Raw genomic sequence first — 26831 nt, forward strand, 5'->3', positions numbered from 1 at the left:
AAACTAAAGGGAAGTTATCTTATGAGATATAAAGCAGACACCAAAGTTAAATACAAATTTGTAAGGGTTCCATAAATAAAATGCTTTGCTGAGTACAGCTTGATACGACCACAGAAGTTCAACCCTGAACAGTTGGGGCAAAAATAGACACAATATTCGCACTTGATACAGGTCTGAATTTGGATTGTAATTAAATATTTGACACACAATAGGTTTCTGACTCAGAATAACTGTAGAACTTAAAATTGGTTATATATAAATTAAAAAAAAAACAAAAAAAATCTTTCCCTCAAGATATGGTCGTAATCTCAAATCAAATTTCCAATGGAGTTTGCAACCATAATTACCCATTTAAATACATCATAAAAGACTTAAAATAGAAAATGACACATAATCGTGGCTAAAATAGTAACTTTTAAAAATAAATTGACAGCTAATTATCTCAAGACAATACAACATTGCTTTATACATAATTTAAAAGCAGTGTAAAGGAGGTAATTCAAACGTAACAGCGACGTATATTCAGTTTTTTGCTTTTGTGCAATACACTATGCTGTTGTTAATAACAGTTGCCAGAATATAAGAACTACAGGGATTGTGTCTTCAATCATTATATATATAATAACAACTGTGTTCATGATCATGAGGAGACTTAAGGCATATTGCTTTCCTTATATATTTTGCACAGATAAATCACATAGCTTGCATGAAGTTGATGTCAACAAACCATACAAATTGTTTACATTGTACGCTGCTTTAGGTGCCTAAGTTGATATTTCTGGTTTTCTCAGTACAACATCTTTTATTCAATATATTGGCTTTTTTAAAATCTTTTTATACATCCTTTCCATATAAAGGCAGTCAATTGAAGTGTAGCTTATATGTTACTGTGAGTCAGATGATAACATTTGTACCAGTAATCAAGTTTCCTAGGAATGTACAATTCAAATCATTGGATAATTCTCTATCTATTTGTCACTATAACAGTAAATAATGCTCTCAGTTGGTCTGCAAATCCTTCTGTTGCTCAACATTTCCTAATACATGTATTCCAACATAACCCTGTTGTGCAGTAACAAACAGAGAAATCATTTCTTGATAAGAATAGAAAGTCTAGAATTTATCATCAATCCATTTAAATTTAAAATTTTCTTTTGGTTTATCTAACCTTTTTCTACCTATTGATTATTACAACTCAACTTGAAAGGTAACAAGAATATTTGATGAAGATATTTTTACATCCATTAGATTTAGTTTAAATTGGTGTTGCGAAAACTCAATGATTCAATAAAAGGAATTTGAAAACAAAAGTGCAACATTCTTTATTATTCTTTCAATATGTCAATTTTAGAACATGTACAAGTATAAGTTTACATGGTTATATTCAGCATATGAAGAAAAAAACCAACATTTAATTTAAGTTGAAATCGAACAAAGTTTAATTTTGGTCCCTTCAATCATTAATATGGACTTCAATAGAGTAGTTCAGGGAAAGCTTGTTGGCGACCTAGAATTCTGAGTGGGTCAAGCGTTTAATTAAAATCCATGCGAGAATATGCGAGATTTGAATGAACTGGGGGCAAAGTCAAATATAGTACACATCAATATTCAATGTTCAATAGGTGTTTATTAGGACGCCTGCCGCTTTCCCGTTTACCTGTGAAGTCGTTGAGTGTCATCTGTTTTTTGGTTGTTTATGTTTATGTTTAATAAAGTAAAATAAAAAATATTGTGAAAAATTTCGAGACATAGTGTTTGAAAATTACAGGAGAAAATTGGAAAATAATTTTGAAATTACTGCTTGCAAATAACTAAAACGAAATGTTTGATAAAGAAGGAACGAGGTCCTTCAAGTCCCTGGAAGCTGTTAAGTACTTTGAGGAAGTTTATGTGCAGAAATATCATTTTTAGCAATTGAGAATAATTTCCAGAAACATGCTGGCGTAATGGCATTAATATAATTGCCAAAACAGCTAGTATATCATACAATGGTGACACTACATAATTTTATTCCCTTTAGCCTTTTTTCAAGGGGAATATAGATAAACAATCTAAACCATATGACTGTCATGTAAAACGGAGCTTTTTGAAAAGTTGTTGCTGGTCATAACACATAGTCGTAATGAATGATATTATACGATGTATTCAATAAAAAAATAACCGTGGCTTCATAAATGTTATGTTTTCAATATTGTATAAATAATCTGATCGTTAAACCTTGGAACAGTAGACACGTTCCTAGTTCAAAACACACTAAAATAAGTTCCCATAAAATCAAACAGCTACAGCTAGGTCATCATATGGAATTAAACTCATAGCAAAAAAGCCACACCGGCACTAATAAGATATATATACAATGTCTTTACTCTGACTGTTGCATTTTGAATAAAAAAGTGAAAAGTCCAGCGCAATGTAGAACAAAATAGTTTCAACATTCATATATTATTATCATGATCTTGACCTGCATGGATATGCAACTGGACGATTAAACAAAACAGTTATTGATGACTGCATAAAAATTTTCAACCTCAGAAAAAACATGAAATTAACTGTTCAGGAAAAATTAAGTCCATCTTGTAGTAAAATACGGGAAAATGAAAATAAATATTTGCAAAATTCTGCCCTGGATACTGTATTTTGAACAGAAAGAAGCTTCTGTCCCAATTTCCCAAAAAATACTTTATGTTTGACAACGATTTTGATGTAAAACAAAACTTTAACCACAGACTGAACCTGCATGTATGCTGAAGTAGTCGGCGTGAATGCTGACGACGGAATCTATGATCGCTAAGTATCGCTTTCGCGAAACTTGTCAAAAAGAAGGATGTATGTCAAAAGATCCAAGTAGGCAGATATTTCACTCATAAATCTTAAAGACCTCCTTGCTTTCGACAAGATGAAAATAATTGTTTTCTTTTTGTCTAAGGGGGGGGGGGGTTCTTTTTTCTATAGTAATTGTAATACTGTATAACAACACTGTTCATTAAAAGTATGTAATCAAATGCCAAACTATATATATATATATATATATATGCGAGAAAATTTACTTTCTGAAGTTACAACAAAAAAATATAAAGTATCTTTTTTTCTGTTTTAGATCTTATTAAATCTCATTGAAATTAACTAGATATTCTGTATATAATATTAATATATATCAATATTATATTGAATTAAGTACAAAAAAATATATGTAAATTCAATACACGCATGCAATCAGGGCTAGCATTTTGAACATATATTTTAATGGTACCTAACAGTCAGAACATGATTATGATTATTAAGGGTATATTAATTGTGTCTAACTGTCGCCTGGTGAGATTAATAGTTTAAGGTAAAACTTTATGATACCATATGGCCTAGGTGTTGATTGACTTTTTTTTTTTATGACCTAAGATCAGTGCCTCAGATATGGTAATGAAATAGCACCCGTACCTTCTTGAATATACAGAGATCTGCTATAAAGTGAACCTCACAGCATGAATCTGTCCATTTTTACGTGAAGGTAACACTCAAAGTCAGGTGACATATATCAAACCGTTCCTTTTGTAATCAGTAAGATTAATTAACATAACGGTCAAAATAGTCTGTTTTAATATGTCAGTGGAAAGATATTAGATTTTCATTGTAATATGTATCTATATTAACAGAATTGCGTAGCGGCACACTTAGATTAAATGTTGAAGTTGGTCGTTATCTCAATACTCAAAGAGAAAATAGAATTTGTATATGTTGCAATATGAATGTTTTGGAGGACGCATATCATTTTGTTTTATCATGGCCAACGTATAGATCTGTGTGTATAGAATTTTATATTTATTCAACTGTTCTTGGTCAAATCGGCACAAGTTAGATAATTTATTCTAAATCTCTGACAGTAAAACTTTGCAATTATTAAATGCAGCTTGGAAAATTAGATCACATATGATTGTCATAATATTATTGTATACTCTGTAACTTCTGTTCTCTGCTGTCTTATGTTTGTCATATATTGTATATCTTCGTTTGCCATAGCATGTATATGCTTCTTGAAAATAAAGTGTTCATTAATCTGACTGCAGTAATTACGATGCCGATCTGATAAATCAATAAACTGATAATGCCCCAGTTTATCAAATCTCGTATCTAATCAGTAGATAACGCAAAATCACGATCGATCTTGCACATGCGCATTGTTTCCCTGAACTAGAGTATTTGAAATCAGGACCAAAAATAAAAAATCTAAATGCACATTATTATTTAGAATATCATACAGCAGGAATAATTCAATAATCAAAACTTTAATTTTGGACCCTTATATTGACCTCAATTTAGACAAATTTAACTAGAGGCTCCAAGGAGCCTGTGTCGCTCACCTGCTATTTTTGTTTACAATTGATGCATGAAATAATGCAACTGTTATACTTTTGCAGCTTTAGTTTCAAAGTATAAGCCAAAAACTGCATTTTACCCCCTACATTCTATTTTTAGCCATGGCATCCATCTTGGTTGGCAGGCAGGGTCATCAGACACATTTTTTAAACTAAATACACTACTATCATGATTGTGGATAATTTTGGTTCAATTTGTCTCATCAGTTTCAAAGGAGAACATTAGAGTAAAAGATTACAAAAATTTACTAAAATTGTTTAAAATTTGATTTTTATAGACAAAAATCCTTAAGGGGTCAATTGACAATTTTGGTCATATTGATTTATTTGTAGATCTTACTTTGCTGAACATTATTGCTGTTTACAGTTTATCTTTACAGAGCAAAGCTTGATACGACCTCAGAGGTCCAACCATGAACAGTTGAGGCAAAAATGAAGACAATATTTACGCTTGATACAGTTCTGAATTTGGATTGTAATTAAATATTTGACACATAATAGGTTTCTGACACAGAATAACTGTAGAACTGTAGTCAAAGAACTTAAAATTGGTTATATATAAATAAAAAAAAAAAAATTTTTCCCTCAAGATATGGTCGTAATCTCAAATCAAATTTCCAATGGAGTTTGCACCCATAATTACCCATTTAAATACATCATAAAAGACTTAAAACAGAAAATGACACATAATCATGGCTAAAATAGTAACTTTTAAAAATAAATTGACAGCTAATTATCTCAAGACAATACAACATTTTCAATTATTTTACATGCCCAACGTTCATTTTTTGTTGTAAGAAGTGTAACTTGAAACAACAGTATATTATGTAAAGAGAAATAAAGATTAAAGTTATATCATGAATATTGGTCATGATTTGTAAAAGTGAGAACTGTCAAGTAAATTTAAGACACAATTCCAAATGTTCAGAATATGTCAAGCCATACTGAGAAAAAATAAGAATGTCAAGAATATGTCAAGAAATTTTAAGACAGTATTCAAATGTCAAGAATTTGTCAAGAAATTTTAAGACCATATTCAGAATGTCAAGAATATGTCAAGTAAATTTCATACAAATTTGATATAAATGAGAATTTGTCAAGAAAAATTAAGACACAAGTCATACTTTTGGAGAATGTCGAGTAAAAGTTCATGCAAATCAAGACAAAAACTGGTCTTTTCAGACTTTTAGACTTTTGTAGTGTAAAGGGCAATAACTCCTTAAGGGGTTGACTAACAATTTTGGTCATGTTTGACTTATTTGTAGTTCTTACTTTGGTGAACATTATTGCTGTTTACAGTTTATCTCTATCTATAATAGTATTCAAGATAATAACCAATAACTGCAAAATTTCCTTAAAATTACCAATTTTAGGGCAGCAACCCAACAACGGGTTGTAGGATTCATCTGAAAATTTGTGAGAGGATAGATCTTATTCTGATGGACATTTAAATGTTGAAAGATTTGCCCTAAATGTCTTAGTTTCAAAGATATAAAGCAAAAACTGCATTTTACCACTATGTTCTAATTTTAGCCATGTGGGCCATTTTGTTTGGTAGGTGGGGTCATCGGACACATTTTTTAAACTATATACCACAATAATGATTGTGGCCGACTTAGTTTAAATTTGGCCCAGTAGTTTCAGAGAGGAAGATTTTTGTACAAGTTACAAAAAATGACGAAAAAGTTGTTAAAATTGACTATAAAGGGCAATAACTCCTTAAGGGGTTGACTGACAATTTTGGTCATGTTGACTTATTTGTAGTTCTTACTTTGCTGAACATTATTGCTGTTTACAGTTTATCTCCATCTATATTAGTATTCAAGATAATAACCAAAAACTGCAAAATTTCCTTAAAATTACCAATTGAGGGGCAGCAACCCAACAACAGGTTGTCGGATTCGTCTGAAAATTTCAGGGCAGATAGATCTTGACCTGATCAACAATTTTACTATGTCGGATTTGCTCTAAATACTTTGGTTTTAAAGATATAAGCCAAAATATACATTTTACCCCTGTGTTCTATTTTTAGCCATGGCGGCCATCTTGGTTTGATGGACAGGTCAGCGGACACATTTTTTAAACTAGATACCCCAAGGATGATTGGGGCCAAGTTTAGTTAAATTTGGCCCAGTAGTTTCAGAGGAGAAGATTTTTGTAAAAGTTTACGGACGACGGACGCAGGACACCAGACGACGGACGCCAAGTGATGAGAAAAGCTCACTTGACCTTCCAGGTCAGGTGAGCTAAAAATGATTTTTCGGGCCCCAATTTGGCCACCAAATCCTAAACATTTAGGACCATAACCCCCAAAATATTTTAATATCATAGATTTATATTTACTTAAACTTAAGTTATTTTCCAGAAACCAAATGTCTTCAGAAGACGCTGACAACGATGTGATACCAATTTTGCGACTGCAAATTTTTTTGACGTCGTACAAAAATAGAAAAATAATTTTTTACAAATTTCCTTCTAGATACTAGCTTTTAATCATTAACAAGCTTCTGTCTAAGGATAGTTTAAGAAAGTCTTTAACCACAAAGAGAATATTTGTGGACGCTGCAAAATGACGCTACAGCTGATGATGGAATGTAGGGTATCCGTGCTTTTGCGACAAAAGTCACTGGCTCAACAAAAACAAGAAACACTTATGAAAAACAGGCTCCTGACTTAAGATAAGTGTATAAAAAAGTGTGTACAGATAGTAATGCAACTAATTATACAAAATATCCTTCTATCACAAGTAGTTTGTTTTCCTGGACTTTCGTGGCAGGCGAGACAATTAGTCAAATATCATCATTTAAATAAGGATTTGAACTCCAGAAGGAGTCATCAAATGGTTTTGGTGTTACAATGGGTGCCACATGTGGAGCAGGATCTGCTTAACTTTCAAGAGCACCTAAGATCTCCCCCCCCATTTTTGGATGAGTTTGTGCTATTCAATCTACAGTTTTCTGTGTTGTGATCAGTGTACTGGTTTGTCTGTTGGTCTTTTTCTATACTAGCCATGGTGTTGTGAGTTTGATTGTCTTTCAACTCTCTTTCAGCATTTTTTGAGATCTTGTTTTTCTGGTAATTTTTTTGGAAAACATGTATTTTTCTTGGATATTTGATTTCATGGTTTTGTCAGTCTAAATTCAAGCCTTTATAAAATTTGTCTTTCAATGAATATTAAAATTCATTATTCATGTGTACCCACATAATACACGAAAATTGGTATCCCACAAATAGACATGAACCCACAGTAGCCTGAAAAATCATTTGACATTCTGAATCATTGATTACTATAACAAGAGTGCACACACTGAAATGTCTCACCTTCTTTACTATAATCATTGATATTATAATGATAGTACTAAATATAAAGCTTTACTTACTACCACAATCACATAGTTTTATAAACTTAACATGATTTAAGAAAATGAGGTCAAGCCTTCAAGGTCATATAAACCAAATGAGAATACATTGTACACCTTACAATCATTCAATACACTAAATATAGTGTTGCTGATGCCCCTGTTGATGACAATGGGATACCAATATACGACCGCAAAATTTTTGCAGTCATATTAAACCTATAATCACTAAACAATGAAAATAAGGTCAAGTCAGATGTCACCTGCCAGTTGGACATTTAACACCTTACAGTCCTTCCATACACCAAATTTACTAGCTCTATTGCTTATAGTATCTGAGATATGGACTTGACCAACAAAACTTAACCTTGCTCACTGATCCATGAAATGAGGTCCAGGTCAAGTGAAAACTGTTTGACGGGCATGAGGACCTTCCAAGGTACGCATTTACCAAATATAGTTATCCTTTTACTCATAATAAGAGAGAAATTAACATTACAAAAATTCTTAACTTTTTTTCAAGTAGTATTTTTACAAATATGTCTAAATTTCATATACTTCCATGAAGGTTTGACATTTTTGAAGTTATTGATGTCTTTATAAACTAGAGGCTCTAAAGAGCCTGTGTCGCTCACCTTGGTCTATCTGAATATTAAACAAAGGACGCAGATGGATTCATGACAAAATTGTGTTTTGGTGATGGTGATGTGTTTGTAAATCTTACTTTACTGAACATTCTTGCTGCTTACAATTATCTCTATCTATAATGAACTAGGCCCAGTAGTTTCAGAGGAGAAGATTTTTGTAACAAGATAACTAAGATTTACGAAAAATGGTTCAAAATTGACTATAAAGGGCAATAACTCCCTAAAATTGATAGATAATCAATTTTACCTCATGTCAGATTTGTTCTTAATGCTTTGGTTTTTGAGTTATAAGCCAAAAACTGAATTTTACCCCTATGTTCTATTTTTAGCTTGGTTGGTTGGCCGGGTCACGCCACACATTTTTTAAACTAGATACCCCAATTGTGATTGTGGCCAAGTTTGGTTTAATTTGGCCCAGTAGTTTCAGAGGAGAAGATTTTTGTAAAAGATTACTAAGATTTACGAAAAATGGTTAAAGATTGACTATAAAGGGCAATAACTCCTAAAGGGGTCAACTGACCATTTCAGTCATGTTGACTTAGGCAGCAACCATTTGATTTTCTGGGGGGGGGGCTATGGTTTTTTTTGGAAAAAAAAGTTTGTTTCCAGTTTTTGGAGAAAAAAATAATTTGTTTTGAATTCTGAAAAAAAAAAATTGTTTGTTACACCCTCAGCTGCCACTATATGTAATGTTAAAATTGAAAGAAAAAAATTGTTTTCGACTTGTCGCGAAAAAAATAGATTGTACAGAAAAAAAAACCATAGCCCCCCCAGAAAATCAAATGGTTGCTGCCTTATTTGTAAATCTTACTTTGCTGAACATTATGGCTGTTTACAGTTTATCTCTATCTATAATAATATTCAAGATAACAACCAAAAACAGCAAAATTTTCTTAAAATTACCAATTCAGAGGTAGCAACCCAACAACGGGTTGTCCGATTCATCTGAAAATTGCAGGGCAGATAGATCTTCACCTGATAAACAATTTTACTTCCTGTCAGATTTGCTCTAAATGCTTTGGTTTTTGAGTTATAAGCCAAAAACTGCATTTTACCCCTATGTTCTATTTTTAGCCATGGCGGCCATCTTGGTTGGTTGGCTGGGTCACGCCACACATTTTTAAAACTAGATACCCCAATAATGATTGTGGCCAAGTTTGGTTTAATTTGGCCCAGTAGTTTCAGAGGAGAAGATTTTTGTAAAAGTTAACGACGCCGGACACAGGACGACAGACGACGGACGCCAAGTGATGAGAAAAGCTCACTTGGCCCTTCAGGCCAGGTGAGCTAAAAACAGAGTTCCAAAGTTCGAAGTGATGCACATACTTTATTTTCCAAGGTACAAGGGCAATAACTGAAAAAAGATTTTTTAAATATGTGATCTGCACTTTATTTCGAACCTGTCCAAGACATTGCTGATATAAACCTTTAATGATACAAGTTTCATAAAAATCTGGTAAGAATTGTACATCTGAAAGCTAACAAGACCTGACAGAATGACAGATGGACACCCAGTATTTTTATGTCCCCTGCATTGGCATCCATTGTGCAGGGGAAAAAACTTTAAAGATGCCTCTGACGCCACTAACAGAATCTATGATCACTATGTCTTGCTTTCGCAGGCTTGACAAGAGAGACGGCAATACAAACCCCCACCAAAACCTGTGGGCGAAATAAAATGATCCAACGTGGTAAGTTGTTAGTAATTGTGGAAAGTCCTTTCTTTATTTACTTTGTTTCAATCGTATTATCAGTAACTATAAACCTAAGACCTTCCTCAAACTTTATGTGACCATATAGGATTTTGGTTACAACTGGTCATGCTGGTTAAAGAGTAGTAATTCAGAAATTCCTTACTTTCCTTATTTATAAACAAATTTCAGTCCACACATCGTTTACCTCATGTATTGGTTTCAGCTCACCTGAAGCTTAACATGACATTGATTTTAAAAATTTGCATTCTAAGGTATAATATTCTCACATTTATAAAGCATGATACCATGAAGCTCTGATTTGTATACTTTCTGAGAACAAGCATTATCGTCCCCTACCAGTTAAAAATTCATTTCATTGGAACAAACTTCTAACTTGATCTATAACTTGTAATGGTGTAAACTTCATAACAAATATTAAGTAAAATATCTTCAAGCATGACAAAAAAAAATGTGTTGAAAACTAATTCTGTAAGAGAATTTTCTGCGTCCAGTTAGTATCATAACTCTGCACAAAACCTTCAGAACGGAAAACAAAATTCAAACTTGAACTGTAACTTGTCATGATAAAATTAAACTATCTACCAATTATGAAATCAATATCTTTTAGAATGACAAAATAAATGCCATTTATTCATATTGTGATTTCAAAATATAACTGATTATTATAGTGAATTTTCTAAGTGAATGGACCATAACTCTGAACAAAATTGTCAGACCAGAACAAAATTTGAACTTGAACTGTAACTTGCCATGATAAAACAATACAACAAATATAAAATCAATTCTTTTAAACAGGAAGTTGTTGCAAAATGAATCTGAAAACCCATCGCACAGTATAGCTGAAACCAAATTTCAGATATGCTTTAATAATGCAGTTCTTGAGAAAAAAGTAATTTCAAAGACTTCTATTTACTTATACTATAGTTATTGTCCGGAAACCAAATGTGTTCGGAAAATGACAGGATACCAATATACCATTGCAAAATTTTGAAAAACTGATTTGTTGGACTAGAGACAGACAGGGTGCAAACATAAAGACTCATTCCACTTTGTTGGTTGGGGACTAATAAGCTGGTACACTGATACAGAAATATGTCTCACCTCTATGTTATTTTCATAATCAAATGTCAATTTTGAAATAATACAGCAATTCTCTTATATGTAATATATTCAAATTCAATGACTGAAGGTACAGGGTCAAATATTTTCTGTGGAAATAAGATATTCATAAGGCATGCTTATAAAATTGGATACAAAATAGTATCGACTTAATATAAGTGGTTTCCCTAAAACTGACCTAATCATCAACTTTAACATTAAAATTGAATTACTGTTTAAGATAATAGACCATCACTAAGGCGATAGGCCAACAAGACCTGATTATCTTCATGGAAATGAGTTGGGTTTATACTCTTACAACGGCATATCAAATATCCACACTACCAGAAACAGAACACCTGAGTCTCTCTTGCCTTTAGACTCTGTATAAGAAGCAACAAAAAATGTGACAAAATGAAGGCCATGTTGGTTGACAGACAGGTATCAGTAACATTTTAAAATCAAATAAATAGGGAATGTGTCAATGGGACACAGATAATGTCCCTGCTTGCATATCATATAAAGTTACAAAGGAACATAACTAAGTAAAAGTGACGCTATCAAAATTTAAATCTGTATTTTATCATGTTTATGTAAGTTTCATAACATATGGTTAAGGCAAACTTAAGTCAGAGAGCAGATCTAAATATTTTACAATTTTTCATATTTTCAAAAGGGACATAACTCTAGAATGGATAAAGTGACAGCACCAAAATTCAAATTAGTTTTGCGTTTTGTGGTAGTTAGCATTGTGTATAAGTTTCATAACACTTGGTTGAAGCAAACTGAAGTTAGAGAATAGCAACTAACTTTGGGAATTACAGATGGACAAGGGTAAAACGTAATGCCCCATCCACCACGGCTTGGGCATAAAATACACTAATGATGATTGAGACCAAGTGTTGTTAGATTTGGCATAGAAGTTTCTTGAGAAGATTTTTGTAACGGTTTAATGATGATGAATGCCAATGGATGAGAAAAGCTAACTTGGACCTGTTGTCCAGGTGAGTGGATTTCAACATTAAAAATTTCCCCCACATTTTCTTTATTTCCCTCAATTATGCTCCGGGCACTCCTCATTCTCCTAATGGCGTTCTCCCAAGGTAATCAATAGTCCAGCCAAGTTAAAAGAAAATTAAAGTAGACATGAACTGAATCTGAACCATCTTTAAACAGGTTTTCTTGATATCCCTTGTTCTTTCACAAAATTTGATAAAACAAAGATTGTGTACATGTACATCATACATTTAGCTTAAAAACTTGGAAGTAAATTGCAGGCTTTGCAAGCTTGGTAAAAGCAAAATTTTCCCCACAAAATCCCCCCCCCCTTTTGGATCCGACTATTTAAGATATGCCTCTGGTAAAAAAAATATTGGAAAAAAATATTTATTCAATAGCAGTCAGTTAGTCTCTGCAAATATTAAATCAACTTGCACAGCTAATTAAAGTATAGAATAAGAATAGTACTGTGTATATCAACTTGCACAGCTTGGAGACGTTGACGGTTAGGTTTGTATATCAAATTTCATATAATGGACATATATCTAGGATAAAAAAGAAATACGATAGCAACAGGTAACGATGCATAGAAACAATTTATAATACATCTATTGACCCAAATACACGATTCAATTGATTTTACACGACATAATTGAGTTTGTTCCCCTTTAACGTTTCAAATAAATCAAGTTAAATGCCTGTCACCTAATTTCATTCGAAACGATGTTCTTGAGAAAATTCACATTATTTAGATCTATTTACGAATTTGTCAATTAACGTGTTACAATGTAAATATTTTCCTGTTATTAGTAAGTCAAAGGAGTTCGAATTCTCGATAATTATTGAGTTACAAAGCAAAACAGCAATAATACACAATGCTATTAAAACACAAATAACAACAATGATGTCCCAAACTTTACATGTGTCCTCCCATCAACCTTCGTTCAAACGGATTATCTATTAATAATCTATATATAAGACAATCAGTACACTAGTTAAATGTTTCTGAAAATCTCAAACTATCTGCCGTTACTCGGATACAAATGACATCCGCTTGAAGAGAATCTTATTCCTGATTACATTCACACCAAGGTACAATGTATAATCCAACTTGCATATAGCAATGAACCATGTCTTCATTCTCATTTCGTAACTCATCTGTAGAATTCAGTTCTCTCTTGATATAAAATATACCCAGGGCAGGGTACATAAGCTTAAATTTCATGTGTCCCTTTCCTTTTTAATTTTTGCTATATCTTTTATATCATCTCCAAGAATCGTAGCGATCTCTCCTTGCATGAATGCCCAAGGAACGTTAGAACCAACGAGAGGACATTTCTTTCCACTCGGACAATATACTTCTGTCCCTGCACCTTGTCGCTTTATACTGTCTCTAGAACACGGAAAACAAAATTTGTGATCCGCAACTGAAGGACATTGTACGAAATGAGTATCCTCTAGACGTTCGTGACATAGGGTACATCGTAAAGATTCTGAACTAGAAACTGACGACTCGGGATGAGTGTTACCACTAATTCCATCTGCTATTTGTGGGTGTCCTGTTGTCAATCTGCTCCTTGGAAGAACGCCGTTAGGAGAATGGTGAGTGCCCGGAGAACAAGAACCAGATGAAATATTATCTGTGACAGTCATTAAAGCTGCCATTGGTGATGGCCCGTTATGAGGTCCATTTACTCCATCTGGGGGTGTTGTTGTCACAGTGTTGTTTCCAATGGGCGACATCGACGTCGAACTTGTAGGTCCATACGTTGCTGAATTAATTGTCAATTTTAGGGCTTCAGATTGGCTTTGAATCCATTGTTGCCTCTTTCTTTGTTCACCAAAGTCATTTTCTGGTTCAGGCGATGTTTTGCGCTTCTTAATCTGACTTTCAAACGATGCCTGGTGTCCAATCATTCTTGCATGACCAGTCGGTAAAGTTCTATGAATATTTCCTGGTGTGGGAAGTGGTGGTAAATTTGGATGCTGATACTGAGTAGGAACAAGATCCTGCTTTGCAGGTTCTTTAAAGAAACGCACAGTCTCTGATAAGAAGTCACTTAAATTTTTCCAGTCTCCACTGCCACGTTTCATTTCGTACTCAATATATTTATAACCAGAGGAAAGTCCCTTTCCAATCTCTTTCATACTATCATAGTGCATCTGTTTTGCAACGCTTGTCGCACTTGTATAGATATTCCCAGAACCTAGGGGATATTCCATGTATACTTTTAACTCGTATTCGGTGCCATTTTTTGAGGTAGCATCAAATGCAAACACTCTGCCGTAGATATTGTGATCCTTTTTGAATCGGATTTCGAATGGTGCTGATGTAGAAAGGAGGTTAGTTGAATCACGTATCATTGGTGGTCGTTTAACTATCTCGTCTTGACTACTGAATTTAAATATATCATCAGCATTTAAACTACTGTTTGTTAGATCCTCGTCATCATGCTCTCTCTTTCCATTTATTGTACCAACCGTTGGACCATACGCAATATTCGAACCCGGGATTGCGCCGTAGGGATGTCGAGTCGGTACATTCATTCCACTGCTGTGAATTGATGGGTGTATTGGAAACACTGAACGGTTAACAGACACCGGGAAAATGTGTCCCCTTGAATGTTCAACAATATTTTCTTCCGGTCTGTTGTGAATTCCATTTGTCAGTCGAGGTGGGAACTCGTTCATTACACCTCTTTGCCTACTTTCAAAACGGTCTGCAGATGAAGCTCTAGATTGTTCAAAGTGTTCCAAATTAGCTCTATTTCCGGGAATTTGTCCAATAGGCTTTATACACTGGCGACCGTCGTGGAACCCATGATTCCGTTTCATTTGCCTTGCCGCATCGAGCACCATTTCAATTCTATCAGCCCCTTCATAGTTTACACAACCCCGACACACGGGTTCCGAAAAATCATGAACCATAGCCCATGGCATACGTGGTAAATCACATAGATAGCACTGTTGTCTCTGAGTCCTAGGTGGCATCGACATTGTTGACAATATTCCACATTAATTAAATATTTTCCATTTACGTTTTACGTTCATTGACTGGAACTATTATCAGAGATATCTAATATGTCTTTGCTAGTGGTATGAATGATATTCTACTACCGCCTTCCACTTGAAAATTAACAATGTTTTCGATTTCGGCGCATGCGTTTTATATTCCGTGAAACTAATCGGCCTTTTTCTTTTGATATTCACATTTTGTATGATCACGCAAAGTAGTTACTCTATTATTACAGAAGTGAATCACCAAAGGATACCAAAAAATTCAATATGTAAACTGTGGTGTACGGTATCACTAAAAAATTCTTTGCAAAATTAAACACGCACACACGGATTGTCACATTAAAATTGGATCGAACATACTGATCGCCTGTCAACAATTTAAATCATATATCATTAGTAGCTGCTTAGAAACCGTGGAGTGTTCATATATCCGTATTAAAGTATTTCAATTATATTTATATTTAGGTTTCAGACTGGCAATATTCATTCAGATAACGTATCAGTTGCAAGTTGATCGTTATGAGGCTATGAGGAAACAACTAAAATTTATGCAGAAACATTTCTTTTCTGTTAATCATTACTTGATTGTGAGTTTTAAACAAGTATTAGTTTACGTGCGATCGTGTCTATTCGCCTGCGTGATGAATTCAACTATTAGTTAAGCCAGTATAGTTCAAAAGCAAGTTCACATCGATATTTAAGATTAAAATGGGGAAACTCTATTTGCAATTCTACACCTGCTATTAAAGAGCCGTCTCTGTCGGCAATCGATCGGAAAATCTATTGTGAGAGGTTTATGTCCTACATTTCCAACCATGGAAACACACACTTGTCAATGAACATGACGTCAGAAGTTATAAACAGGGTTGGATAATAGCCAACATTTCTCTTGTCAAAATTAATGTCCTGTCAGTTCAATTGGGAATAAATACACTAACATGTTATACGTACAATTTACTTAAGATATCAACCGTGACAATACATACGTTGTCTTCCTATACGTAATGAATGTCTTAAATTCTTTAATTATTTCTTATCGTTTCCCTATAAACAAATATCACAATAAAATACAATATCAAGCGGTGCTTAAATGGGCATTAGTTACGAATTAAAACGTAAAATTATACAAATCAAAACGTATACAAATCAAATCAAAACTTCCTTTATTTTTCCATTATTTTTTTTCAAGTTACAATTTTAATAAAGATAAAGAACCATATAATTAGAAATCTGGGAAAGTATAATAGTCCCAGTAGAAATAAAATGTTTCAAAAACTAAAGGCTCTTAAGAGCCTGTGTCGCTCACCTTGGTCTATGTGCATATTAAACAAAGGACACAGATGGATTCATGAGAAAATTGTGTTTTGGCGATGGTGATGTGTTTGTAGATCTTCCTTTACAGAACATTCTTGCTACTTACAATTTTCTCTATCTATAATGAACTTGGTCCTTTAGTTACAGAGGAAAATATTTTGTAAAAAAAAATTGTTAAAAATTGACTATAAAGGCCATAACTCCTTAAGGGGTCAACTGACCATTTTGGTCATGTTGACTTATTTGTAGATCTTACTTTGCTGAACATTATATTGCTGTTTGCAGTTTATCTCTATCTATAGTAGTATTCCAGATAAAAACGAATCAGATGCTCCGCAGGGCGCAGCTTTATACGACCGCAGAGGTCGAACCCTGAACAGTTAGGGCAAGTATGGACACAACATTCAAGCTTGATACAGCTCTGATATTTCTTTTGTAAAAAACATGCATAACTGTTACAGTAGAATATAGCAAATAAATTTCGCTATGCATTAGAGTATCGGTTTTGTTTCAAATTCGTCAAAATAAATTATAACTAGATCTGTCCTATTGACACGAATGGCATCGTCTCAAAAATTGAAAATAAAAATGCAATTTCAAAAACACATGTATGATAGTATCAAGCTCTCAAGACTTGATTCATAACACTTTATCAAAATCAAAAGTCAATAACTTCGCAAAAAAATAGCTGAGAAGAACAAAACTTCAACTCGATCTGTAACATATCATGATTACCTCACATAATTATATTCAAAACCCAGCCTAAAAGGCGTTCGGAAAAAAAAGTCAAAATAATTGTGATTTTCACCATTTTATCAAAGTCCAAAGTCTATAGTTTCGCCAAATATTAGCAGAGCAGAAAAAAACGTTAGCTTGATCAGTAACTCATCATGATTAACTCGCATACCAACAATCAGCCAATACCTGAAGTTGTTCAGAAAACAGTTCAAAATGAGATAACTGAAAATTTCAACAATTTTTCAAGTCCAAAGACCGTAATTTCAGCAAAATTGGGCAGAGCGCAAAGAAAATTAAACGAAGAGAAAGTCGAGTGCACCATTTCGTGTTCGGGCGTTTTTTAAGTCACAGGGACTCGGTTAGCAGATTAAAATTTTGTTTATTAATGTTTTTTTTTTTTATAGTATTTCCTGTCTTTTTGTATTACTTTATTAAGGTATTTGACGTTTACATCACTATTTCTTTGTTTTCTAGCAATGTGCAGTTTGCTATCCATATCCGTATATTAAAAAATATATTTTCAGGAGGAATACCGTTAAGGGTATGATGGAGGACCAAGATAATAAGACACAATATGTCAAGAATTGACAAGAAAAAAATATGACCAAAATATGTCCTATGCAAAATAATCAGTTATTGCATTCTTCAAATAATGACGTTCGATCGTTCAGGAAAACTTTACTTACACATGGACGAGTTTAACAAATTAAATTAGAAAACATTGCGTGCAAAAAATTAATATGAAGCTGTTTTAAAGGCCGACTCTCATATGGTTTGCAATATACACCAAAAACCATTAATATGCCCATCCTTAAACGACAGATAATTGGTTCGTTGTTCACGCGATCATCAAAAAAATATCTGCTGATGACAGTGTATCGTGCAAGGTAGTTAGACCTGGTAGACATTGGTAGAACCAAGTGATTTGATAATTCAATTGATTTATCAGACATTAATCATTTCTAACCTTCGAATGACCATTGACACGCAAAAAGCATATAAATTACGCCTATAACAACACAACATTGAATTTGATCATAGATATCGGCGATTTGGATGAAAATTTAATATTTTCTAACTTCACTTTCACTATGCAATGTCAGGAACACTATCTATAAATCAAAACTTTCCGTGCTAAAATAAATTATGAGGATTAGTTTGCATGCTATGGATTCTGGATCGTGTCGCATTTCAGCAACATTTCCATTTTAATAACAAACAATGTCATTAATGGAGGCTTATTTTTACTTCCATGAAAAGTAACATAATGTAACTGCGAACACTAAACAAATAATGACACGAACTTATAAGTCTGCTGACAGGGAAACTTGTCGAATAATTGAATAACAGAAGAGTACCGAAAAGGACAGAAAATTATCACAAAAAAAAAAAAAAACCCCAATCATTACCGAAAACAACCGATTATGATAAATTTTGACGATTTTCGTCCTATTTCTTGATCCCGGAGAACGAGGGGTGCTCGCTATAGATCTCCAGGCTGTAGTCTGCTTGAAGAGTTGATCCCAACAATACTTCCATGATCCCAGTTTACACATTAACCCCAACAGTAATTAGGTCGGAGTGAAACTGATTCCGGTACAGCAGTTTAAAGAAGGTCATTTGGACACCCAAAACTAACCGGAATTTCAAGATTTCAAGTTTTCCCCAATTGTTAACTTCAACCTGAGACTACTATAACGTTATAGTAGTCTCAGCTTCAACTGGACTTGAAACTAGAAGTAGTCGTTAAGGGGATTACCCTTTTGACTGGATTGAATGACAGGACCAAAATAAAAATAAAACAGTTAAAGGTTAATAACTTTTTTATTACTCATAAGGTTTATCTTAAATTTGAAGATTTCACCATTTTTTAAAATACATAGATTTCAGGGGATTTTTTTTTTTTTTGTTAAAGCTATTGAAAACGTCAACTGACCAACGCTGAGAATGACAGGACCAAATCAAAATACTAATAACTCACAGTTAAAGAAATTGATTATGGAAAGGGACCAGAGAGAAAGGGACTGAATTTTCGGGTTGGAATAGACCTGAAGATATACATCTCAAATTATACAAATCAAAACTTCCTTTATTTTTCCATTATTTTTTTTCAAGTTACAATTTTAATAAAGATAAAGAACCATATTATTAGAAATCTGGGAAAGTATAATAGTCCCAGTAGAAATAAAATGTTTCAAAAACTAGAGGCTCTTAAGAGCCTGTGTCACTCACCTTGGTCTATGTGCATATTAAACAAAGGACACAGATGGATTCATGAGAAAATTGTGTTTTGGTGATGGTGATGTGTTTGTAGATCTTAATTTAGTGAACATTCTTGCTACTCACAATTTTCTCCATCTATAATAAACTTGACCCTTTAGTTACAGAGGAAAATATTTTGTAAAAAAAAATTGTTAAAAATTGACTATAAAGGCCATAACTCCTTAAGGGGTCAACTGACCATTTTGGTCATGTTGACTTATTTGTAGATCTTACTTTGTTGAACATTATCTTGCTGTTTGCAGTTTATCTCTATCTATAATAGTATTCCAGATAAAAAAAAACAATCAGATGCTCCACAGGGCGCAGCTTTATACGACAGCAGAGGTCGAACCCTGAACAGTTGGGGCAAGTATGGACACAACATTCAAGCTTGGTACAGCTCTGAATTTGGATTGTGATTAAATAGTTGACACAGCAAAGGTTTCTGACACAGAATGAATGTGGTCTAATGAACTTAAAAAAAAATCGTTTGCTTTTGAGCAATACACTTGGCTGTTGAATATAAATCCCCTATTTTTTTTCACCTCCCCCAATCCCTTATTCCAAAAAAATAATCTCAATTCAAATTTCTAATTAAACAATAACTACTCATTTAAATACATCATAAAGTATTGAAATATACGTAACTCACAGTCATTGTTAAAATTCATATTAATTAACAGTAACTTTTAAAAATCAATTTACAGCTACACATCTCAAGACAATTATCACTTCCTTTATCAAAATGTTCAAGCAGTGTAAGGGAGGTAATCAAGTAATCAAACATATATAAAACAGTATTCTTTAAATTTTAATTGGAATTGGATTACCTCCCTTCCACTGCTATTAAATTGTCTAAATTGTCCTTTAACCAGAAAAACCCTTGTTTCAGCCCCCCTTTTTTGCCCCTAATTGTTTAATGATTTGATCCATTACCCCCATTTAGCCATCCCTTTGTAGCATGGAAACTTGTGGTATAATTTCAGAGAGATTTATGCACTTAAACACAATTTATTGACTGAAAACTACAAAAAATGCTTATTTTGGCCCCTCACTTATTGAAACCCCCCTTGGAGCAAACACCCCAAAACTCAATTACAGCCTTTCCTATGTAGTAAGAAACCATGTAGTATAATTTCGGAGAGAACCATACACTCAAACACAAGTTATTGTCTGTAAACTAGAAAAATGCTTCTTTTTGGCTCTTTTTTGGCCCCTTATTTCTAAATGTTCAGGGATATTAATCCCAAACTGACACCAAGCCTTCCCTTCATCATATGGAACCTTGTGGTACAATGTCAGAGAGATCCATACAGTTTAACATGAGTTATTGTCCCGAAACTTCAAAAATGCTTGTTAAAAAAATTGGCCCCTTTTTGGCCCTTAATTCCTAGACTATTTGCCCCATAACCCTTAAAATAAATCCCAACCTTCTATTTAATTGTATGAACATTGTGGTACAATAAGAAGATAACTGTATTGTATTTTAAGCTCCGACGGCATCAATTGGGAATTTGATGGTCGCAAATTAAGTTTACTGGCGACGCTTTAGCGGAGACAGTAAACGGGTATTTGCGACCATCAAATCCCAAATTGATGCCGTCGGAGCTTAAAATACAATATTGTTATCTCCATTCTAATGAAACTGACAGAAAACAAAGTTAAAACATGTATTTAAAATCTGGCGCGTACGTCCCATAGCATCAATTGTCAATTGATGCCATGTAAGAAAATGACGTTATCCAATCAAAATGAACGTTAATTCCTAAACCAATGTGACCATAACCCCCAAAATCAATCCCAACCTTTCTTTTGTGGTAATAAACATTGTGTTAAAATTTTATTTATGTATTTTCACTTATACTAAAGTTATTATCCGGAAACCATCCGTCTTCCGACAATGCTGATGACGAGGACGACACTGATGACGCCAACGACGTGATACCAATATAAGATGGCAAAAAATTTTGAGGTCGTACAAAAACGGCAAAATTTCCTTAAAAAATTACCAATTCAGGAGCATTAACCCAATAACCAGTTGTCCAATTCATCTGAAAGTTTCAGGGCAGATAAGTATTGACTTGATAATCAATTTAACCCTTTGTCAGATTTGCTCTAAATGCTTGGGTTTCAGAGTAATAAGCCAAAATCTACATTTCACCCCTATGTTCTTATTTTAGCCATGGCGGCCATCTTCGTTGGTTTGCCGGGTCACCGTACACATTTTTCAAATTTTACCCTAGTGATGATTGTGGCCAAGTTTGGTTAAATTTGGCCCAGTAGTTTCAGAGGAGAAGATTTTTGTAAAAGTTATTGACGACGGATGCCAAGTGATGAGAAAAGCTCACTTGGCCCAAAGAGGTTCACGAAGCTGATAAAATGTGATGCCAAAATAAAAAAAAAGACCAGAACGGACCTGAGATGGTCGGACTTAATTCAAACTCAAAAGCCTTTTATATATTCAATAGATTTCCTTCAACTTTAATTTTTTTTAAATTGTTTAAAATAATATTTTATTGAAATAGAAAATTAAATAATGAAAATATGTTATGGGTGCCAAAACTGGACCTCAACTGAGAATTAAAATTTTGAATGGCCTAGCTAGCTGATATATTTTTTTCAAAGACTTTCCTAAAAATGTTGATTTTGTTAATATTTTATCAAAAAGAAAAAAAACATTAGAAAAAACTACCATTTTTGTGACAAGTCCTAGACCTGAATAAACCTGAAAATATACTTTTTAAGGCGGTATGGAGGCCTCTAGTTGTTAAATTTTAAGAGGTTCTATATGGCTCATTTGATCTCTTGTCAAAATGTGTCTCAATAGGATCAGACCATGTCTTCCTTTTTTCTCTCTAATATTTTATAAAAAGAAAAACAAATAAAATTTATAGTTAAATTTGTGACTGAGCAATATTAAGTTTGTGAAACAAGATCGACTTAATGATAATCCAATTAAAAGTTTATCCAATACTCACTTTTGGCTAGGGAGCAACCGATATTAACTTAAAAAAATGGGGAGGTTATGGTTTTTATCTATGTATATATATTTAGTTCTTGCTGTTCTTGTTAGAACATTAGAAACATGACACACACAAAATGTTAAAAGTATATATGTATCATAAAGTTGACCTCTAAAAGTATGGAGATCCATTGGAGATAAATATTGGTGGTCAGGGTAGGCCCTTCATATGACGGTCGCATCATGGTAAGGGTTAAAATTTACTATATATCTAAATTTAATCATCTAATCACTTTTTAATAAGAATTGTTAACACTATCCAAAATATGTACATAATAATCTCTTTTGAATTCCTTTTTTATTCTTCTTGATTCTTTTCAGCTCTTCTCTGTAAATCGTTGGGTCTTTTCTGCAAATCATTGGACCACTTGTGTGCAATATCAGTGAATTGTGGAGGACTCTCAGTTTCTCTATATTTACATAAATCAGACTTATATCATATTTCTTTGTAAGAAATTGTGTAAAAACATAAAACATGAAAATATAACCTTTGGTTCCATCCGAAAAACGATCAAAATAATTATTTATCATTCCCTTGTTATTTGACAGTTGAAGGAAATTAATCCTAAATTTTAATGCAGTTACAAATTTCTGAGTCCAAAACAGATATCTTAGGTGTTTCAAAGCATAATTTTTTTTGATTGGTGTTTCTATGGAATATTTTGTAAACTTGAGGTTACAAAATTGGTTACTAAAGCTTGTACACTTGAAACTAGAGGCTCTAAAGAGCCTGTGTTGTTCACCTTGGTCTATTTGCATATCAAATAAAGGACACAGATGGATTCATGACAAAATTGTGTTTTGGTGTTGGTGATGTGTTTGTATAATTCTTTCTTTACTGAACAATCTTGCTGCCTACAATTATCTCTATTTAAAATGAAATTGGCCCAGAAGTGACAGTGGAAAATATTTGGTAAACATTTATAAAATTTATGAAAATTGTTAAAAATTGACTATAAAGGGCAATAACTCCTTAAGGAGTCAATTGACCACTTCGGTAATGTTGACTTATTTGAAGCTCTTACTTTGCTGTACATTATTGCTGTTTACAGTTTAACTCTATCTATAATAATATTCAAGAAAATAACCAAAAGCTGCAATTTTTTTTTTAATTACCAATTCAGGGACAGCAACCAAACAACAAGTTGCCCGATTGGTCTGAAAATGTTAGGGCAGATAGATCTTGACCTAATGAACAATTTTATCTACAGCAGATTTTCTCTAAATGCTTTGGTTTCAGAGATATGAACCGAAAACAGCATTTTACTCCTATGCACTATTTTTAGCCATGTCGGCCATCTTGGTTCAGAGGCGGGATCATAGGACATATTTTTTTAAACTAGATACCCTTATGATGATGTTGGACAAGTTTGGTTAAATTTGTCTTTGTAGTTTCAGAGGAGAAGATTGTTGTAAAATATTACAAAAATTTACAAAAATTATTAACAAGAGGCTGTCACAACGACAGCAAACTGGATTTATTAACATTTATTTGTGTCCTGCCAATATCACAAGAACCATAACTGATGAACAGTGAAAGTGAAAATTGTCAATATCAAATTTGACCTCAATTTTGTCATCAGTATCAACATATTAAAATTTGAAATGCTTAGGTTGAATGGTTCATGAGTAAATGCAACAACATGAATGGAAACGCCATTTTTCAATCTTTCAAGAATCATAACTCTTGAACGGTAAAAGTCAAAATCGACATTATTGAACTTGACCTCCATTTTGTCATCAGTAACAACATATTAAAATTTGAAAAGCTTTGGTTGAACAGTTCATGAGTAAATGCACGGACACGACTGGAAATGCCATTTTTCAATCTTCCAAGAATCATAACTCCTGAACGGTAAAAAACAAAATTGTCATTATTGAACTTGACCTACATTTTGTTGTCAGTAACAACATATTAAAATTTTAAAAGCTTTGGTTGAACGGTTGAATTTTAATGAGTAAATGCACGGACAACATTTGGTTGCTGCCCGCCCGCCCACCCGCCCGACTGCCCAGCCGCCCATCCTCAAATCAATAACCGACTTTTTTGTCACAAAATTCCGGTTAAAATTGACTGTGAAGGGCAATTACCCGTACTCCTTAAGTGGTCAACTGACCATTTTGGTCATGTTGACTTATTTGTAGATATTACTTTGCTGAACATTATTGCTGTTTACAGTTTACCTCTATCTATAATAATATTCAAAATAATAACCAACCAGATGTTCCGCAGGGCACAGCTTTATACAACCGCAGAGGTCGAACCTTGAACGGTTGGATCAAGTATGGACACAACATTCAGCATAGGTTTCTGACACAGAATGAATGTGGTTTAATGAACTTAAAACAAAATGTTTGCTTTTGAGCAATTCACTATGCTGTTGAATATTAATCCTCCTAAAAAAAAAAAAATTTGAAGAAATTCTATTTTTATTTCTGAAATCTGAAATGAGAAAAATTGAATCCCCCCCCCAATTTTTTTTCACCTTCCCCTTTCCCTTATTGTAAAACTGATCTCAATACAAATTTAAATGGAGTTTGCAACAATAACTGCTCATTTAAATACATCATAAAATATTAAAATATTAAATATCATACAGTCATTGTTAAAATTAATATTAATTAATAGTTACTTCTAAAAAAAATAGATGGGGAATGTGTCCAAAGGGACACAGATGATGCCCCCGCTAGCATGTAACGTTATAAAGGGACATAACTCAAGAACTGTAAAAGTGAAGCTGCCAAAAATTGAACTTTAACTGAGTTTAGAGGTAATAAGCATTATATATACACATTTCATTAAATTGAGTTGGAACAAACTTAAGTACCGGTAAAGAGAACAGAAACGAAAAAATTCTTCAATTTTTCCACTTGTAAAGGGGCATAACCCTAGAATGGTAATCAAAGTGCTTGTAATCACTGAATGGTAAAGATTGTTTTAACTTATTAGTTGGTAGTAAAAGTGAATATTGCATTGTATATTGTATATAGCATTGATTTAAGTTGATTCAACTACTATTCTGGACAAAAAAAGATAACCCCAATTTTCAAAGAATTTTTCATAAAGCATTGGTTTTATGTGATTCAACAACCATTCTGGACAAAGAAAGATAACTCCAATTTATTTTCTTGAAACAACAAAAATGCTTGTTTTTGGCCCCTTTTTGGCCCTTTATTCCTAGACTGTTTGCCCCATAACCCTTAAAATATATCCCAACCTTCTACTTATGGTATTTAACACTGTGGTACAATTTCAGAACAATTGAAATACTTATACACAACTTATTGTCCTGACACTAGATAAATGGTTTTTTTGGGCCCTTTTGGCCCCTAATTCCTAAACCTTAGGGACCATAACCCCCAAAATCAATCCCAAGCTTCCTTTTGTGGTTATAAACATTGTGCTAAAATTTTATTGATTTCTATTAACTTATACTAAAGTTATTATCCAGAAACCATCCGTCTTCGGACGACACTGACGACAACGACAGAGCTGACGACGTGATACCAATTGCAATATGACCGCAAAAATTTTGCGGTCGTATAAAAACGGCAAAATTTCCTTAAAATTACCAGTTTAGGGTCTGCAACCCAACAACTGGTTCTCTGATTCATCTGAAATTTCAGGGCAGATAGATTTTCTCCATTTTATTTTTTACAGAGTTTGTCTTTAGTGCCGTGTGGAGACAGTAGAATGCCTCCCCGTGCTTCCGGTTTATGCTCTTATAATATACTAGATTATGGAGTGTGTGTCAGAGCGATAACTTCTCTAGTTCATTACTTTAGGAATATTTATCAAAAAGTAGTACTTCAATATCTGCTCTATTATGGTCGGGTTGTTGTCTCTTTGGCACATTCCCCATTTCCATTCTCAATTTTATTTGACCTGATAAACAATTTTACCCTATGTCAGATTTGTCAAATAGCATGAAACTAAAGGATTTAAACTTTTATTTTATAGAATTTCTGCAAAAATGACCAATTTTGGTATTTTATGGTCAAAATAGGCATTTTATAGCTTTTTCAATGTTGATGCATAAATGGCATTCTGATTCAGGTTTTCATGTGTCAATATTTGTGTTTCTATGCCTTAATCCAGTTCTATTACCTGGTACTTATTTATGAACTCTGAATCTACAGAAAAGAAGGTTATCTCAGACAATATGTGCAAAATGTGTTGTATAAATGACCCTTGGCCCTGTTTGGATGAAGTCCAAAGTGGGGAGCTTGGTACATAAAAGTTGAAGTCCATTATATAGACCTGACAAAATTTGTATAAAAAGCACTTTACA

General features: G+C 33.3%; 2 protein-coding genes across 3 annotated transcripts in view; both read right to left on the reverse strand.

The window, feature by feature from the left end:
* LOC143069316 (protein TALPID3-like) overlaps positions 1-26831 on the reverse strand; it is a 183191-nt gene that overhangs the window by 107820 nt on the left and 48540 nt on the right. The window lies entirely within an intron of this gene.
* LOC143069318 (interferon regulatory factor 2-binding protein-like B) lies at positions 11749-15941 on the reverse strand. The gene has a single exon (XM_076243886.1). It carries the CDS (start codon positions 15180-15182, stop codon positions 13407-13409), a length of 1776 nt encoding a protein of 591 aa, XP_076100001.1. The 5' UTR covers positions 15183-15941; the 3' UTR covers positions 11749-13406.

The sequence above is a fragment of the Mytilus galloprovincialis genome, chromosome 3 (assembly GCF_965363235.1).
Source record: "Mytilus galloprovincialis chromosome 3, xbMytGall1.hap1.1, whole genome shotgun sequence".
NCBI classification, from domain to species: domain Eukaryota; kingdom Metazoa; phylum Mollusca; class Bivalvia; order Mytilida; family Mytilidae; genus Mytilus; species Mytilus galloprovincialis.